Source organism: Vicia villosa, unplaced genomic scaffold, assembly GCF_029867415.1.
Source record: "Vicia villosa cultivar HV-30 ecotype Madison, WI unplaced genomic scaffold, Vvil1.0 ctg.001080F_1_1_3, whole genome shotgun sequence".
NCBI classification, from domain to species: domain Eukaryota; kingdom Viridiplantae; phylum Streptophyta; class Magnoliopsida; order Fabales; family Fabaceae; genus Vicia; species Vicia villosa.
The window spans coordinates 346,317-364,724 of NW_026705474.1; the positions used below are offsets into that span (position 1 = coordinate 346,317).

General features: G+C 39.7%; 2 protein-coding genes across 2 annotated transcripts; both read left to right on the forward strand.

The window, feature by feature from the left end:
- Positions 1-535: 535 nt before the first annotated feature.
- Positions 536-1,811, forward strand: LOC131633153 (uncharacterized). Its single transcript, XM_058903873.1, has 3 exons — positions 536-795; positions 894-1,452; positions 1,626-1,811. The coding sequence occupies exons 1-3, from the start codon at positions 536-538 to the stop codon at positions 1,809-1,811; spliced, it is 1,005 nt and encodes a 334-aa protein (XP_058759856.1).
- A 5,446-nt stretch (positions 1,812-7,257) lies between these two features.
- Positions 7,258-9,585, forward strand: LOC131633154 (uncharacterized). Its single transcript, XM_058903874.1, has one exon. The coding sequence runs from the start codon at positions 7,258-7,260 to the stop codon at positions 9,583-9,585; it is 2,328 nt and encodes a 775-aa protein (XP_058759857.1).
- The last annotated feature ends 8,823 nt before the right edge of the window (positions 9,586-18,408 follow it).

Here is an 18,408-nt window from a genome sequence, read left to right on the forward strand (position 1 = left end):
CGTAGCCTGCCACTTGTACTTTCTTCTGATCTGATGTTTGTGAATATAATATTTGAATATCATCAGAGTCAAACAGCTTGGTGCATAGCATCTTCTTGTCTTCTGACCTTGAAGTGCTTCTGAGCGTGATACCATGAGAACTTCAGTGCTTCTGCTTCTGATCTCAAGTTCTTCTGATGCTTCCATAGACCCATGTTCTGATTCTGCGTTGACCATCTTCTGATGTCTTGCCAGACCATGTTCTGATGTTGCATTCGGAACCTTCTGAGACAAAGCTTCTGAGCGCTGATTTGTGCATACTCTTTATATATTTCCTGAAAGGGAAATTGCAATGTATTAGAGTACCACATTATCTCACACAAAATTCATATCCTTGTTATCATCAAAACTAAGAATATTGATCAGAACAAATCTTGTTCTAACAGAGAGAAGGAGGACAAGCGTTAATGAGGAGTGGTGTGTTGTAGGAGATTTTAATGAGGTCTTGAGAAAGGAAGAAAGAATTGAGGAAAGAGGTGTGCCTAATAATAGAGGGATGGTTGACTTTTGGGTTTTTGTGGAGGATATGGGATTGGTAGATGTGTCTTGTGTCGGAGGAAAATATACTTGGTTTAAGGATAACGGGAAGGCGATGAGTAGACTTGACAGGTTTCTGTGTTCGAGGAAGATGATTGAGGAATGGGGAGTGGTGGATCAAAGCATTGAAAAAAGAGACATATCGGATCACACACCCATTCGATTGCGGTTAGGTGTGGTTGATTGGGGCCCTAAACCTTTCCGGTTTAACAATGTGTGGTTCAATCATAAGGATTTAAATATTTTTATTAAGGAAGAATGGGGAAAGTGGAATGTCAACGGTAGGGGGGTTTCATTTTGTATGAGAAACTTTGAAGGTTGAAAGCGAGTCTTGGAGTGTGGAACAAGGAGGTATTCGGGTGGTTGGATCTAAAACTCAAAGAGGAGGTGGATAGTCTTAATGTCTTGGATAACTCTTTAATGGAGAACTTGGGAGATCATGTGGAAGAATTGGTTAATAGTAGGCGGGAAGTTTCGAAGGAGCTATGGCATTATTTAAACTTGAAAGAGAGTATGCTTAGATTAAAATCTAGGCAACTTTGGTTAAAAGAGGGAGACAAGAATTCTAGGTTTTTTCACAACTCTATCAAGGATAAACAAAGGAAAAATTCTATTTCTTCGCTAGAAAGAAGGAACGGAAGAGTGCAGGGAGTGGCAAACATCAAGAAGGAGGTTCATATTTATTTTCTAGAGTTTTTCAAAGAAGAGGATAATGAAAGACCTTTACCGGATCTCTTGGATATTAACCGGTTGAAAGAGGATGAAGCCTTGTGGTTGGAGAGGCCGTTTTCGGAGGAAGAAATTAGAGAAGTCGCGTGGGCGTGTGATGGCAATAAGAGTCCCGGCCGGATGGATTTACTTTGGATTTTTTCAAAGGTAATTGGGAGGTGGTTAAAGAGGACGCTGGAAGATTCATTTTGGACTTCTATTACAAATCTAGGCATACGAAGGCTTGTATCTCTTCTTTCATTGCCCTTATCCCAAAAGTGAATAATCCTCAATCTTTGTCCGAATTTAGGCCTATATTCCTTGTTGGTTTCTTGTATAAGATTCTAGCTAAACTTTTGGCGGCTAGATTCAAGTGTGTTATAGGAAATCTTGTTTCTAGTAACCAAACCGCATTCGTATCGAGAAGGAGTATTTCAGATGGAGTTCTCGTGGTAAATGAAGTCTTGTATCTTGCCAAAAGGGTCAATCCAGTACAAATATTACTCCTAACGTTTATACCTATGTGAAGACTTGATATCTCATATCCATGACGCGTGAGATACAATCATCAGTCTACTCACATAATAGTCTCTATGCATTACTGTTGTCCTATTCGACGGTAAAGCTTGACTACAGATACATTAAGAATAACGTCTTTATGTTTAATGATGTCTCACGATTAAGTCACACTTAATAGGTCATTAATAGACTAATTATTCTAAGGAGTTTATCATGTCATATACGAATAACATAACAAATACAATGCCTAATAAGTATATATATTAACAAACAATATATGTCAAGTTCATAATACAAAAGCATATTAAGTCAATATTGATTGGTTATTAGGGCTTACTCCTACAGAATGTGCCAAAGCCAACACACATATAGTTATAAGGTTTGACTGACATAACCAGAATTTCATGGTTAAAGAGACAATTTATCATAACGAGGGGCTACCAAGAACAGAGTATAGGGTTCTACTTGAAGAACGTTGGTGCGATTGTGGAAAAGATCCTATGTGATTGCAGCATGTGCCTATTCTCACATAGATGCATTAGCATTTTTGTCTCCCATTTACATGTTCAAGACCTTGCTACACGTATACAACAATGGCTTTGTAGTGGTAGCAAAAGAGGATTATTGGCCTGCGTACAAGGGGGAAATTGTTTTGCACAACGACCAAATACGAAGAATTAAAAAGGGTCGTCCCAAAAGCAAGCGTATAACAACTGAAATGGATCAAATACCTGATCATTCTCCTTTAAATACATCTCAACTTGACCTGCAGACAAGAATCTCGACTATGAATTATCTTCAGATTCAGGAAAAAACATTTCCTCAACAACACCTACACTCTTGGATTCTGCGGCACGATGACCCAAATATCCACACCTGCAACACTTCAGAGAAGTAGAAGCTTCTCCACAACTTGTTTCAATCCCGCTCTTGAAAACGGTTAGAAAAACAACGAGTACCAACAATATTTCACTCACATGTCACATACCAAGAAACTTACAAATTACACAACCTAGCCAAATCTGACCAGCTATGATACCCCTATGTGACGCCCTAAAATCCTCACATGTAAATAGTACAAATTTAAACAACAACACACACAGGATTTCAATCGACATAATAATAACATGCTTCATAACACATGTTAACAAGTATCATGCAATAATTTAACATCTGTCATCAAATGCCCGCCTTTACTTAGGCTCATCGCAGCAGAATTATTCAAATGAAATAGCTTAGCCAACAATTAAGTATCATAATACTATCTTTTCAAAATAAAACTTAGTTATGGAAAAATGCCTTCCAAATCAAGTAATGCATAACATAACAGTTTTAACCCTCAAAACATCAACATCAAAGTAAATAACAAGAAAACATAATCATTCATCCACATAATGTTACATATTAGAGCAAAGAAAATATAAATAATCACATAAACAACGAGAAAAATAACAACCTTAACGTCATCCTTTAGCTTCTAAGAAACTGCTCATTTACCTTCTCATGTGTATACCACACATGCACATACACCACAAAATATGTTACTGGATTTTAAATAAGAGGGGGGGGGGGGCGTTAGAGACCTCCAATTGGTGAATTTGACCATTTTGATCAAATAGAGATGCATGTTTATTATTGGTTTTCCAGGTCTTTAGTGTGATATTCTTCTAGATATGTATAATGTTTTAGTTGTTTCCTCTCGTAGGGAGAGGGAGGACATTAGATTTCACATAACCATATGTGTCTTTTATTGAGTCCGAAGAGGATGACCCTTTTGACTTATTTGTTATTGATACCCTTAAGAAGGTGCTTAAGTTGGTATTGAACTAAAGACTCCTTTTGAAATTATTATTGGCTATACTTCATTCTATTAAAGAATTATTTATATTGTTTATTTTTGAAATCTATTAGAAAATAGACTTCGTTTGAGATCTCAGGTGGCAAAGACCATTCACTTGACTGCTTTGATGTTGTATTGTTTCAGTTGGTTGTTTGGTTTCTCATTTGTATTTTATTTGTTTTCATGGTAGTTCTTTTATCTTTTCTTATACCAAGTAATATCTTATTTTGTATTTTGGTGGTTCCCACCTCTATATTATATATTATTTTCAATTAAAAAATAAATTAAAAGAGGAAGCCTGAATCAATTCCGTGTCAGAAAGATTTATGCCGTATATATTACTCTTACAAAAGTTAACTCTAAGTCCAAACATTAATTCGAAGCCCTATAAAATAGACTTAAAACTCCATAAGTTCTGTTGACTTCCTTCTCCAAAGAGAATCGTATCGTCCGCAAATTACAATATAGCTACTGAATTATTATCACCAAAATGAAAGCCTCTATAATATCCCAACTCAACCGCTCTCTCCAATAGACGAGTTAATCCTTCCAGCGCAATGACAAACAAGAGAGGAGAAAGCAGGTCTCCTTTCCTTAAACCCCGTTCAACCTTGAAATTGTAGTATAACTTCCGTTTACAATAACCGCCATAGAGCTCACCAAAACACCCGCCTCCATCCAGTTCAGCCATTTGCTCCCGAACCCCATGCTTTTCATCACAAACCTCAAATAATTCCAGCTTACGCAATCATAAGCTTTCTCGTAATCCACCTTCAAAACCAAGCAGCTTCTACCATCCCTCTTAGCAAGGTCCATAATTTCATTGACCACAAAAACACCATCCAGAATATTCCTATTCTTGATAAAAGTCGATTGCTTCTTTGAGATTAAGCAATCAATTACCTATTTAAGTCTCCCTGCAAGAAGTTTAGAAAGGATCTTGAGAAGACTTCCTACATGGAAAATCGGATGGTACTCTGAGAAAGACTGAGGGTTGAGAACTTTCGGTAACAGAGTTATGAAAGAAGAGGTACAGGCTTTAATTAAAATCTCCTTGGAATGAAAATCAATGATGAACTTCATGATATCCTCCTTAACTGTTTCCCGATGATTCTTAAAGAAATCCAACGTGAATGCGTCTGGCCCTGGTGTTTTACTCCCGTCGCAATCCCACACAGTTTCTTTAACCTCATATTCAGAGATAGGACGCTCAAGGCTGGCTGATATACTGTCCTCTAATCTCTTGAAATTGATTCCCCCTGGAATAGGTCTATGATCACAAGGTTCCAAGAAGAAACTAGGGAAACGCTCCCTGATATGAGTTTTGACCTCCTTAACCTCCTCCACCAATCCTGCATTTGAGTTAACAAAGCAAATAGAATTTCTACGCACTCGAAGTTTTATAAAATATGTAAAAATCTGGAATCGAGATCACATTCTTTCAACCAATTCTGACCAGACTTTGTTCTAATCATACTTTCCTTCAATTCTAGTTGCTTCCACAGTTTCTCGCTGACCAACCTTCTCTCTTCCACAACCTCTGTCACATCCCCCCCAATATTAGCTATCAGAGCCTGGTCCAGATCATGTTGCTCATCAATACTCTCATAAATTTTGAGGTTAATTCAACCAAAGATGTCCCTGTGCCACACCTTCGGATTAGCTTTAAGACTCTTCAGTTTTTCATAAAGACAGAAGCCACCTCTCCCGCAAAAATCCAACACACTCCACTCCTTGATCACGTAACTGAAGAAATCTTCATGCTTGTACCAATTGTTGTTGAACCGAAAAGGTTTTGGCCCCCAATCGATATCTCCAGCTTTTAGTCACACTGGGCAATGGTCAGACAAAAACCTTTTCCCCATTATTTGGCTAACTGATTTCCAAATCGAAATATAATTATTAGAGATCAAAAACCTGACAAGCCAACTCATCGTCATTCCATTCCCACTGAACCAAGTGAACCTTCCTCCCACACGAGGGAGATCGATAATCTCTATCTCCTCAACAAAATTGCAAAATTCTGCAGAATCTTTACTTTTTGTCCTAGCATTTTTCCCAATCCTTTCCTCTTTAGATAAAACTGTGTTAAAATCACCACTAATGCACCACGCCTCCCCAACTGACATAGTTCTTTTGCAAATTAAACTTCTCCAAACAACTCTTATAAGCACATAACTATAATGGGCATGGACATTAATAAAGTTAATGCACACACCTTTATTCGTAGCCTTCACGCCAGCATAACCTGGGCCCTTGTAGCTTGTTAGAAGCTCCAAGAAGTTTTTCCTCCACCGTATAACTGAACCTCCATAAGCTCCTACAGGATCGAGATGCATCCACTCGACGTCCTTTCCCCCCTAAAACTCTTCACCCAACTTTAAATTAAAAAGAGAAAGTTTTATTTCCTTAAGGAAACACACACCAACTTTACCAGATTGTATCATGACACCAATAACCTCCTTCTATATCGCATACCACCTCCTCTTAGATTAAGGGATACTAATATCATTTCAGAATCCCTTTATCCGCCTTCCTAACAGCCAACCCTTCCTTATCTCTAGCCTCCATTTCTTCAATATTCTTTTGAATCTCCTCACCTGAAACCACGCAAACCAACCCCAACCTGAGTAACAAATCTGTCAAATATTTTCCCACCTTAGACTCCTTGTTAAATAACAGTATCTCATTGCAATTTTTCACAATGGATGACAGGGCCACCTAAGAAATTTTCACCACGAACTCCCTTATTATTCTCCTTTTTTGTGTAGTTCTTTAATTTCGGGACGAAATTAGGGTTAAGACAAGCATAGTAGGAATGAGAAACTTTAGCTAGACTCCCACTTCTTTCAGTCTCCGAATTTTCATTGACTTGTGCTTTACCACCTTGGACCTGATACAGGCTTCATCAAAAGAGTGCAATCCTTGGTTTGGGCCCAAAAGATTTGGCCCAAAAGAAACCTCTAGCCCTTCTCTCTCCCCATCCTTATCACACCTCTCTAAACACATGACATACCTAGTATTGACACCAGTACCATTCTCATTGCCTACAGCATTGGGACGTGTTTTTAGAGAAACATCCAAAATCACCTTTTGAGATGTCACCGTCAAACTTTTTATGTGCTCAGAGGCCTTTTCTGCAGTAGCCATGCAAGTAGCCTAAGTCTTTTCCAATCCTACTGTTATGAGCTGGCACAATAATACTGTTGGAGGAAAAGGACAAAGTAGAAACAATCAGGGACAGATGGCAAATGACCCTAACATTGTGGAACCAAGGAGGGGCACTAGGGTGAAAATCCCTAACAAAAAATATTCTGTTTGACAGCATATATATAGCAAGGACGAGGAGTGGGAAAGGCAGGCAGCAAGTGACTCTATCTCTCTTCCTCTAGTGGCATTCCTTGTGAATGAATTCTCTTTCTTTTTTGTTGCAATAAGTTGTATTGTTCATTCCAAAAACTATTGAGTAATCATTCTCAAATTCCATAGATTCTTCATTGTACTAGCCTTATTATAATGAAGTGATTCTTGTGGATATATTCTCCTGCATATTTTCTTCTAGCTGTTATATCTTTTCTGTTACATCTTACATTTGGTGCTTTCATCAACTTACCATGGCGGAAAATACACGGATGAAAGGTTTGGAAGCTGCCATCAATGGCCTCAACACCACGATGCAGCAAATGATGGAAGATGCCGACGCACGACATAACGACTACATACAACACCGACACAATGATATGGTGCGTTTCGAACGTGTTGAAGCACAACTGGGTTCTTTACAACTCTCTTCCGCCTTAAATGGTAGCGGGAACTCAGACGGAACCCCACGACAACTGCCGTTTCAGATACGCAACGTGAAGCTTGATTTTCCCAGATTCGATGGTACTGAGGTTTTGAACTGGATCTTTAAGGTTGAACAGTTTTTTGATTATTACTCTACACCGGACAATCAACGCCTTACCATTGCAGCGGTGCATCTCGACAAAGATGTCGTACCTTGGTATCAAATGATTACTCGTAACAACCCCTTCCGATCTTGGGGTGCCTTCACACGTGCTTTGGAATTGGAATATGGCCCTTCTCCATACGAATCTCCACGACCCACCCTTTTCAAATTAACCCAGACCTCCACAATCAGTGAATACTACTCCACTTTCATCTCCCTTGCGAATCGCTCTCATGGCCTATCCCCTGATGCAATCTTGGATTGTTTCGTTAGTGGGCTTAAGACTGAGATCCGTCGTGATGTCATAGCCCAAAACCCTACCTCTCTCTCTCACGCCCTTTCCTTAGCCAAATTATTTGCAGAAAAATACAACTCTTTTACAAAACCCTACCCACAAACCACAAAGCCCATTTACAATCCCAGCCCACATTCTCTAACCCGACCCACCAACGCCCTTTTACCCACTCCACCAACCCGACCCCAAACCCAAACACCAATTCCCAAACCTCGTCCCATTCGTAGCATCACCTCCGTTGAGATTCAACTCAGGCGTGACAAGGGTCAATGCTTCTATTGTGATGACAAGTTTACACCCAACCATCGTTGTCCAAACAAACATTACCTCCTTCTTCAAGTTGATGATTCTGATTCACCAGAGCAAGAGACAGAGCCGCCAGATGGTGATTCTTTACTTCAGATACTTGAAACAGAGCACCATCTCTCATTTAATGCCCTCAACGGAGCGCAAAGTGCAGGCACACTTCGTTTTCAAGGGCAAATTCAAGGAATACAAGTCCAGGTTCTCCTTGACAGTGGTAGTTCCGATAATTTTTTGCAACCACGCATAGCTCAGTGTTTGAAATTGCCAATTCAACAAGCTCCGCAATTTCAAGTTTTGGTGGGAAATGGTAGCACACTGACGGCTTCGGGATTGATTCAGGACTTACCAGTCACGATACAGGGTCACAATCTCCACCTTCCGGTGTATTTGCTTCCTATTACTGGTGCTGATTTGGTCCTAGGAGCACCATGGCTCAATACTCTAGGTCCTCACATTGCGGACTATGATGCGTTATTGATTAAATTCTACCTCAACAACAAATTCATCACTCTTCGAGGAGATCAATTCATGGCACCGGGTCAGTCTCAATTTCATCATATTCGTCGTCTCCATAACACACATTCTATTGATTTATCATATACTCTGCAATTCCACTCTCTAGCACCATCATCATCAGTAGCTACACTTGATAATTTACCGGAAGATTTAGCTGCCTTGCTCCGCAATTATTGGAAGGTGTTTGAGGAACCTAATCGTTTACCACCACCGAGGTTACAAGATCATTCAATCCCTCTTATTGATGGTAGTAATCCGGTTAAGGTCAAACCATATCGATATCCACATAGTCAGAAAACAGAAATTGAACGATTGGTTTCTGAGATGTTACAACAGGGTATTATTCAACCTAGTACCAGCCCGTTCTCATCCCCGGTTTTGCTGGTCAGAAAGAAAGATGGATCCTGGAGATTTTGCACTGATTATCGTGCATTAAACGCGATTACAATTAAAGATAGCTTTCCAATACCGACAGTTGATGGGTTGTTGGACGAACTATTTGGAGCTGCTTATTTTTCTAAATTAGACTTGAGAGCAGGCTACCATCAAATCTTAGTTAATCCGGAGGATCGTCATAAGATTGCTTTTCGCACACATCAAGGGTTGTATGAGTGGCTTGTCATGCCGTTCGGGTTATCCAATGCACCAGCTTCGTTCAAAAGTCTTATGAATTATGTTTTTCGAGACCAATTACGCAAGTTCGTGTTAGTCTTCTTTGATGACATACTGGTGTACAGCCCCTCTTGGTCTACACACCTTGAACACCTGGAGGTTGTTTTAAGGTTGCTAGAACAACATGAGCTATTTGCCAAGCTTTCCAAATGTTGCTTTGGCCTTACTTCAGTGGATTATCTAGGGCATACCATCTCAAATTAAGGTGTTGAAATGGATAAATCTAAGATTCAAGCTGTCATGGAATGGAAAGTTCCCTCTTCTCTCAAACAGCTTCGAGGGTTCTTAGGATTATCTGGTTATTATCGACGTTTTATTCGCAATTATGCTTCCATGGCATCACCCCTCACCGAGCTTTTAAAAAAAGATGCTTTCCATTGGACTCCAGCAGCTACTGAAGCTTTCGACAAACTCAAACATGCCATCACACAAGCCCCAGTTTTATCGTTACCAGATTTTCGATTGCCTTTTACCCTTGAGACTGATGCTTCCGGGTCTGGTATCGGTGCGGTGCTCAGTCAAGCACGTCATCCCATTGCTTACTTTTCAAAAAAGTTGTGCCCTCGAATGCAAAAGCAATCTGCATATGTCCGTGAACTCTACGCTATTACAGAAGCTTTGGCGAAATTTCGCCACTATTTGATCGGTCATAAGTTTGTTATCAAGACTGATCAACGCAGCCTCAAATCCCTCACTAATCAGTCGATTCAAACTCCGGAACAACAACATTGGCTTCACAAATTTTTGGGATATGATTTCACCATCGAGTATAAACCTGGAGTGGATAATATTGCAACTGATAGTCTCTCGCGCTCATTCTATTTAGGCCTATCAGTACACACACCTCAGCTTATTTCCATGATTCATTCAGCTGTAAACAAGGATCCGGTGTTGGCAGAGGTTAGAAATCAATGCTTGCTGGGTACATGTTCTACGCCTCACTATCAAGTCAAACATGATATGTTATTCTGGAAGAATCGATTGGTTATTCCTCAACAGCCTGACTTGATCAAAATCATCCTCACTGAGTTTCATTCTTCAACCTTGGGAGGACATGCTGGAGTTACACGAACTAAAGCTCGCATCGCGACTCAATTTTTCTGGGCCACTATGACCAAGGATATCAAGGATTTTGTCTCACAGTGTTTAGTTTGTCAACAAGCCAACCACTCGACAACCTTACCTGCTGGATTACTCCAACCTCTGCCTATTCCACAACAAATTTGGGAAGACTTGTCGATGGATTTCATTACGGGACTGCCGCCATCCAATTCTTACACTGTTATTCTAGTGGTGGTAGATCGTTTATCCAAATATAGCCACTTCATTCCTCTCAAGGCTGACTATAACAGTTACAAAGTAGCAGAAGTTTTTCTTCATACAATTGTTAAACTTCATGGGTTTCCTAAGACAATTGTATCTGACCGAGATCGTGTGTTCACAAGCCAATTTTGGCAACAATTATTCAAACTAAGTGGCACAACATTGGCTATGAGCACTGCATACCACCCTCAAACCGATGGCCAATATGAAGCTGTAAACAAATGTTTAGAACTTTATCTTTGTTGCTTCACTAGCCATTCTCCTCGTGCTTGGTCCAAATTGCTGCCTTGGGCAGAATTCTCATACAATACTGCCTTCCACACAAAGTATTGGCATGACACCATTCAAGGTGGTTTATGGACGAGACCCCCTGGCCTTATTCGCTATGAAGTTAACAATGGTGATCCACCGTTGTTACAACAGCTGTTGACGGAACGAGACGATACCTTGGCTGCTCTAAAGGCTAATTTAATGCGAGCTCAACAAATTATGAAGAAATTTGCTGATAATAAACGAAGATTTGTTGAATTTAAGGTGGGTGACATGGTGCTAGTCAAGTTGCAGCCTTACCGTCAACATTCGATAGCTCTTAGGCGCAACCAGAAACTCAGTATGCGTTACTTTGGCCCATTTCCTGTCATGGAACGCATTGGCCAAGTTGCTTACCGACTAATGCTTCCCACTACGGCGAAAATCCACCCAGTGTTCCATGTGTCGGCTTTAAAATTATGCAAAGGTGACCACCCTACACAGCTGCTACCCCTTCCTTTGACTACTACTGAACAAGGACCATTGATTTTTCCTCAAGCTATTGTTAATCGTCGCACTGTCATTCAAAATGGTCAACCAATTCAGCAGGTTCAAGTGCAGTGGGATACTTTGCTAACAGAAGTCACTTGGGAAAACTGGAATGAATTGAAGGTTCTGTATCCTAACCTTGAGGACAAGGTCCTTGTCAATGTGGGGAGTAATGTTATGAGCTGGCACAATAATACTGTTGGAGGAAAAGGACAAAGTAGAAATAATCAGGGACAGATGGCAAATGACCCTAACATTGTGGAACCAAGGAGGGGCACTAGGGTGAAAATCCCTAACAGAAAATATTCTGTTTGACATCATATATATAGCAAGGACGAGGAGTGGGAAAGGCAGGCAGCAAGTGACTCTATCTCTCTTCCTCTAGTGGCATTCCTTGTGAATGAATTCTCTTTCTTTTCTGTTGCAATAAGTTGTATTGTTCATTCCAAAAACTATTGAGTAATCATTCTCAAATTCCATAGATTCTTCATTGTACTAGCCTTATTATAATGAAGTGATTCTTGTGGATATATTCTCTGAAGGATAGAAAAACACTTAGAAAGGGGGGGATTGAATAAGTGTGACTTTAAATCTTGGACGATAAAAATAAATTGCACAATTATTTTTATCCTGGTTCGCTGTTAACGAAGCTACTCCAGTCCACCCCCGCAGAGATGATTTACCTCAACTGAGGATTTAATCCACTAATCGCACGGATTACAATGGTTTTCCACTTAGTCCGCAACTAAGTCTTCCAGAGTCTTCTGATCACACACTGATCACTCCAGGAACAACTGCTTAGATACCCTCTAAGACTTTTCTAGAGTCTACTGATCAACACGATCACTCTAGGCTTAGTTCACTCCTAAGACTTTCTCTAGAGTCTACTGATCAACCTGATCACTCTAGTTACAAACTGCTCAGCCAACTGCTAAGACTTCCTAGAGTATTCTGATCAACACGATCACTCTAGTTCCTTACAACTTAATGTAATCAATCAAGAGTTTACAAATGCTTCTTAAAAGCTATAATCACAAACTGTGATATTTCTCTTATCGTTTAAGCTTAATCTCACTAAGATATTACAACAGCAATGTAGTGAGCTTTGATGAAGATGAAGATTCTGAGTTTTGATTTGAACAGCGTTTCAGCAAGTTAATTTGAATTGTCTTGGAGCAGAATCGTTAACCTTGCTTCTCATCAGAACTTCATATTTATAGGCGTTGAGAAGATGACCGTTGAATGCATTTAATGCTTTGCGTGTTCCGTACAGCATCGCATTTAATGTTATACGCTTTTGTCAACTACCTCGAGCCTTGTTCACGCTGTGTCTACTGACGTTGCCTTTAGTAGCTTTAACGTTCCTTTTGTCAGTCAGCGTAGTCTGCCACGTGTACTTCCTTCTGATCTGATGTTTGTGAATATAACGTTTGAATATCATCAGAGTCAAACAGCTTGGTGCATAGCATCTTCTGATCTTCTGATCTTGAAGTGCTTCTGAGCGTGATACCATCTTCTGATCTTCAGTGCTTCTGATCTCATGTTCTTCTGATGCTTTCATAGACCCATGTTCTGATTCTGCTTCGACCATCTTCTGATGTCTTGCCAGACCATGTTCTGATGTTGCATGCTGAACCATTTGAGACACAACTTCTGAGCGCTGAATTATGCGTACTCTTTATATATTTCCTGAAAGGGAAATTGCATTGGATTAGAGTACCATATTATCTTAAGCAAAATTCATATTATTGTTATCATCAAAACTAAGATAATTGATAAGAACAAATCTTGTTCTAACAATCTCCCCCTTTTTGATGATGACAAAAACATATATAAATGATATGAATTTGCGATCAGAAAGAGTAGACGGCAAAAGACAAATTACACAGCTATAGCATAAGCATATGAATATGTCTCCCCCTGAGATTAACAATCTCCCCCTGAGATAAATAATCTCCCCCTGAAATAAATACTCGAAGAACTTTGATAAAAGACTTCCCTGATTATTTCGGTAGAGACGATCATATAAGCTTCTGCCTTCAGAGAATTCATAGCTTCTGACTTCTGCTTCCATTGGACAGCTTCAGAACTTGAATTTCTTTAGATCATTAGAACACTCACAGCTTCTGATTCCTGCTTCCATCGTGGACAGCTTCAGAACTTGAATTTCTTTGATCTTCAGAACATTCACAGCTTCTGACTTCTGCTTCCATTCAGGACAGCTTCAGAACTTGAGTTTTCTGGATCTTTTAGAGCATTCACATCTTCTGATTTCTGCTTCCCTCGGATAGCTTCAGAACTTTGAATGTCTACCAATCATCACTTCATGCTAGATTTGTATCAGAACATTGTTGAATGTACCAGAGCATCATCAGAGCATCTCTACATCCTGAAATGTTACAGAACAAAAACTAAACGACAAAAGTCAGCATGAGCGAGTTAGAACATAAAATGTATGTTTGAACACATTATATGTATCAGAGCCATATAGGCTGATATAATGTATCAGAGCAAATAATGTATCAGAGCCATAACATTATATGTATCAGAGCAAATAGAATTTTGTCAGAACAGGATAGACAATGATATTCAAATTCTATTATCAGTGCTTCTGATTCATTCTTCTTTCTTGCTTCTGATCTCTGAAGCTTGACAGCACTCAGCTTGCTTCAGTTTCCAAGAGCTTATTCCTTTTACAGAATAACGCTTCTTATGGTTTTGCTTCTAGTGTTTGCTTCTGAAGATTCACTTCACTACTCTGTACCTGCAAAACACTTAAACCATATAGAACTTGCAGTTCTTGTTAGTGAATGTGTGGGAGCTTTTACCCAGCAACTGATAGATTTAATCAAATCATTTATCATTTATCTTTCTCCCCCTTTTTGTCATAACATCAAAAAGAATATTTAAAAAAAAGATTCAGATGCACAAAACGACAAATAGAATCACTGGAATGTAAATCAAAGAGACTTTTTCATTGATAATCAAAAAGGTTTACAAGACAGGAATGCAGGAAAACAGATGCAACAAGGAAAGGAAACTACAAAGACCAAAAGACTAAGATCCTAGCCTACGCAAAATCCGCGCCAGAACATCATGAATCCCGTCAGTGCTTGTAGCTTGCCTTGTCATGAAGGAACGAAACTCAGCATTGGCTGCTTCTTGCGCGTCCAAACGAGAAGCCAGCATAGCTTGATTCTGATGAAGAGTTTCCAAGGTCTCCATCAGAGCTGAGGTTTCACCAGAAGAAGAAGCACCAGTATTTCTGCCCAGAGGGACAGCAATCTCAGCAGGGTGATCTTCTGGAAGATCTTCAGCTTGTGCATATTCCATTTCCTCATCTGAGTCTGACTTAGAAGGAGCCTTGGCATATTCTGGTTCAGGCAGCTCAGAAGTTCCATCTTCCAATGCTTGAAGAATAGCTGCTAGGTTTGTTGGAGGAGTAGGACCAGCAACTTCAGCACGATAAACCACTACTGGAAAGACCATGAGAGGTGCTTTTTCAGAAGGGTTCATTCTGAACCAGTTGAACAGCCACTGAAAATCTCCAGTCAGCACAGGAAACCAGAGCACAGAAGACCGGGGTTTCCACACCACGATATCTCTGCAGAGATTTTCTTCTTCCAGCTCATCTGCAGGTATCCTCTCTTCAAGAACGCTTCTGTTCCTGATGAGACAGTGGTGGCTGCTTTCACCCACTTCCAACTGACGACCACGAGGACCAGGAGCTTCAGACAAGATCCTTCTCTTAGTGTCAGTAGCCTTCACCAGAAAGTCCTGAAGAAAGGTATCCCAGAGGTTGCTCATAGCATACATATCCAGATGGTTAAGGTAGGCAGCACCCAGGATCTCCAACCAGCCGTTTACATCAGAATGTAAACTCTCCAGAGAGGATTGAGTAGAAGGGGTTGGAGGGATTATGGTGAATCTGAAGTCTGGACGAACAACACTATAGGGATTAGGTGTTCTGGTGGGAAAAGGGTGTGAGAGAGGTGAAGAAATATCGGATGGAAGGGTTGAAGGAGAGGAGATATCAGATGGTGAAGAAGGTGGTTCTGAGAGGATGAATGAGGAGGAAGAGGTGGTGGAGGTCTTTGAAGAGGGGGTTGATTGAGGGGAACCGTCAAGGGGTTGATACACTTTGAGAGGGTCATAGGAGATCCTAACTCTTTTAGGTTTGGTTTCTGGTTCAGCAGATGCCTTTCTCTTTTGTTTCCTATCATTGTCTTGATTCCCAGAGCTTGACGATGGATTCATGATGAATTTTCAGATATTGGAAACTGCTAGGGTTTATGATATGAAAAGAGAGAGAGAGACGAAAAAGAAACCGAATGCAGAGAGAGAGAAAAATGAGAGGGAAAAGAAACGTTTGAAGAGTATAAAAAGAAAACTGAAAGAGAGTAAATGATGAAAAGCATTTAATGTTACGTGACTTGAGGAGAGATAATAATGACAAAAGACGTGATTTGCACAGTTACCTAAGTAGACGTCCCCTCAACTGCACGCACGCTTGTCCAGAAATAGTGAACACGTGTTTACCATCTGGATCGCCAGTTATAGCTGTCTTGCTTTTAAAGAGATTCTGAATCAACTTAGACAATAAAACGTTAGTAATAACTGAATCACAAATTCTAATTGATTTCAACCAGAACTTCTTATAAAAGTAATTTCATTTCAGAAGATACTTATATATAGGAGTATCTTATCTTCTAATTCTGGGCTTGTTTCTGAAGATTTATTTTGTCCCGATTATATTAAATCCATCTGGTCTAGAAACAAGATCCCAAACATCATTCCTTGTAAACTGATTCAGTTCTTCTTGCATAGCAATTATCCAGTCTGGATCTTCTAGAGCATGATCAACAGAAGTTGGCTCGATCAAAGATACAAGACCTAATTGACAGTCTGCATTGTTCTTAAGGAATGCTCTTGTTCTGATTGGATCATCCTTCTTTCCAAGAATGACATCTTCTGAATGACCAGAGATGAGTCTGGATGATTTTCTGACAGATGGTTCTTCAGAAATACTTAGATCCTCCAGAGAAGCTGATACTTGATCTTCAGATTCTTTGCTTCTGAGAAGCTCTGCTTCTGATGCGTTGCTTCTTGGCTCAACAACTTCTGATATGTCAATATCATAACCTACAAAATTATCAACCTGCTTTGGTTTTTCAGAACCAAGCTTATCATCAAACCTGATATTGATTGATTCTTCTACAACCAATGTTTCAGTATTGTATACTCTGTAGCCTTTTGAGCGTTCAGAATATCCAAGAAGAAAACACTTTTGAGCTTTGGAATCAAACTTACCAAGATGATCTTTAGTGTTCAGAATAAAACATACACATCCAAAAGGATGGAAATATGAAATGTTGGGCTTTTTATTCTTCCACAATTCATAGGGAGTCTTATTTAGAATAGGTCTGATAGAGATTCTATTCTGAATATAGCATGCAGTGTTTATTGCTTCTGCCCAGAAATGCTTAGCCATATTGGTTTCATTGATCATGGTTCTGGCCATTTCTTGCAGAGTCCTATTCTTTCGTTCTACAACCCCATTTTGCTGTGGAGTTCTAGGACAAGAGAAATCATGGGCAATACCATTTTCTTTGAAGAACTCTTCAAAGGATCTGTTCTCAAATTCACCACCATGATCACTTCTGACCTTTATGATTTTACACTCTTTTTCAGATTGAATCTGAATGCAGAAATCAAAGAACACTGAATGAGTCTCATCCTTGTGTTTCAAGAATTTTACCCATGTCCAGCGACTATAATCATCTACGATGACTAATCCATATTTCTTCCCTCTGACAGATGCTGTTTTGACTGGGCCAAACAGATCAATGTGCAAGAGTTCTAATGGCCTTGAGGTAGAAACAACATTCTTAGACTTGAATGCAGGTTTGGAGAACTTGCCCTTCTGACATGCTTCACAAAGAGCATCTGATTTGAATTTCAGATTAGGGAGTCCTCTGACAAGATTCAGTTTGTTAATCTGAGAGATCTTTCTCAAACTAGCATGACCTAATCTCCTGTGCCAGACCCACTGCTCTTCAGAAACAGACATAAGACAAGTCACCTTCTGACTCATAAGATCTTGCAGATCTGTCTTATAAATGTTGTTCTTCCTCTTGCCTGTAAATAGGATTGAGCCATCCTTCTGATTTACAGCCTTGCAAGACTTTTGATTGAAGATTATATCATAACCATTGTCACTTAATTGACTGATAGATAAGAGGTTATGTGTTAATCCTTCTACAAGAAGTACATTAGAGATGGAAGGAGAGTTACCAGACTTTATAGTTCCAGAGCCAATTATCTTGCCCTTCTGATCTCTTCCGAACTTGACTTCTCCTCCAGACTTAAGCACCAGGTCTTGGAACATAGACCTTCTTCCTGTCATGTGTCGCGAGCATCCAGAGTCCAGGTACCATGACATGTTGTGCTTTGTCCTTTTTGCAGTCAAGGATATCTGCAATAGGAATAATCTTATCCTTAGGTACCCACATCTTTTTGGGTCCTTTCTTGTTAGATTTTCTCAAGTTCTGATTGAACTTGGATTTAACATTGTAAGTAATAGGAGGAACAGCATGATAATTCTTAATGTGAGTTTCATGATATTTCCTAGGTTGTGTCACATGCTTCTTAGTGTGTGTAATGTGAAAACTTTGTGCATGTGAAGTGTGCCTAATATCATGAGAGTGGCCATACTTGAACTGATCATACAATGGCTTGTATGTGAGTTTCATTTCATCAACAGGTTCAAGTTTGTATGGGGTTTCACCCTCATAACCAATGCCAACTCTTTTGTTTCCAGATACGGCATATATCATAGAAGCTAGCTGACTTCTGCCAATACTTCTAGATAAGAACTTCCTGAAACTTAAATCATATTCTTTCAGA

What these genes read in the sequence shown, in the direction of transcription:
- LOC131633153 (XM_058903873.1), top strand. Translation starts at nt 536, where the DNA reads ATGGTTGACTTTTGGGTTTTTGTGGAGGATATGGGATTGGTAGATGTG. An exon ending in TTCCGGTTTAACAATGTGTG is followed by an intron (nt 796 to 893) that starts GTTCAATCATAA and finishes GAAACTTTGAAG; the next exon opens with GTTGAAAGCGAGTCTTGGAG. An exon ending in TACTTTGGATTTTTTCAAAG is followed by an intron (nt 1,453 to 1,625) that starts GTAATTGGGAGG and finishes TTCTTGTATAAG; the next exon opens with ATTCTAGCTAAACTTTTGGC.
- LOC131633154 (XM_058903874.1), top strand. Translation starts at nt 7,258, where the DNA reads ATGGCGGAAAATACACGGATGAAAGGTTTGGAAGCTGCCATCAATGGC.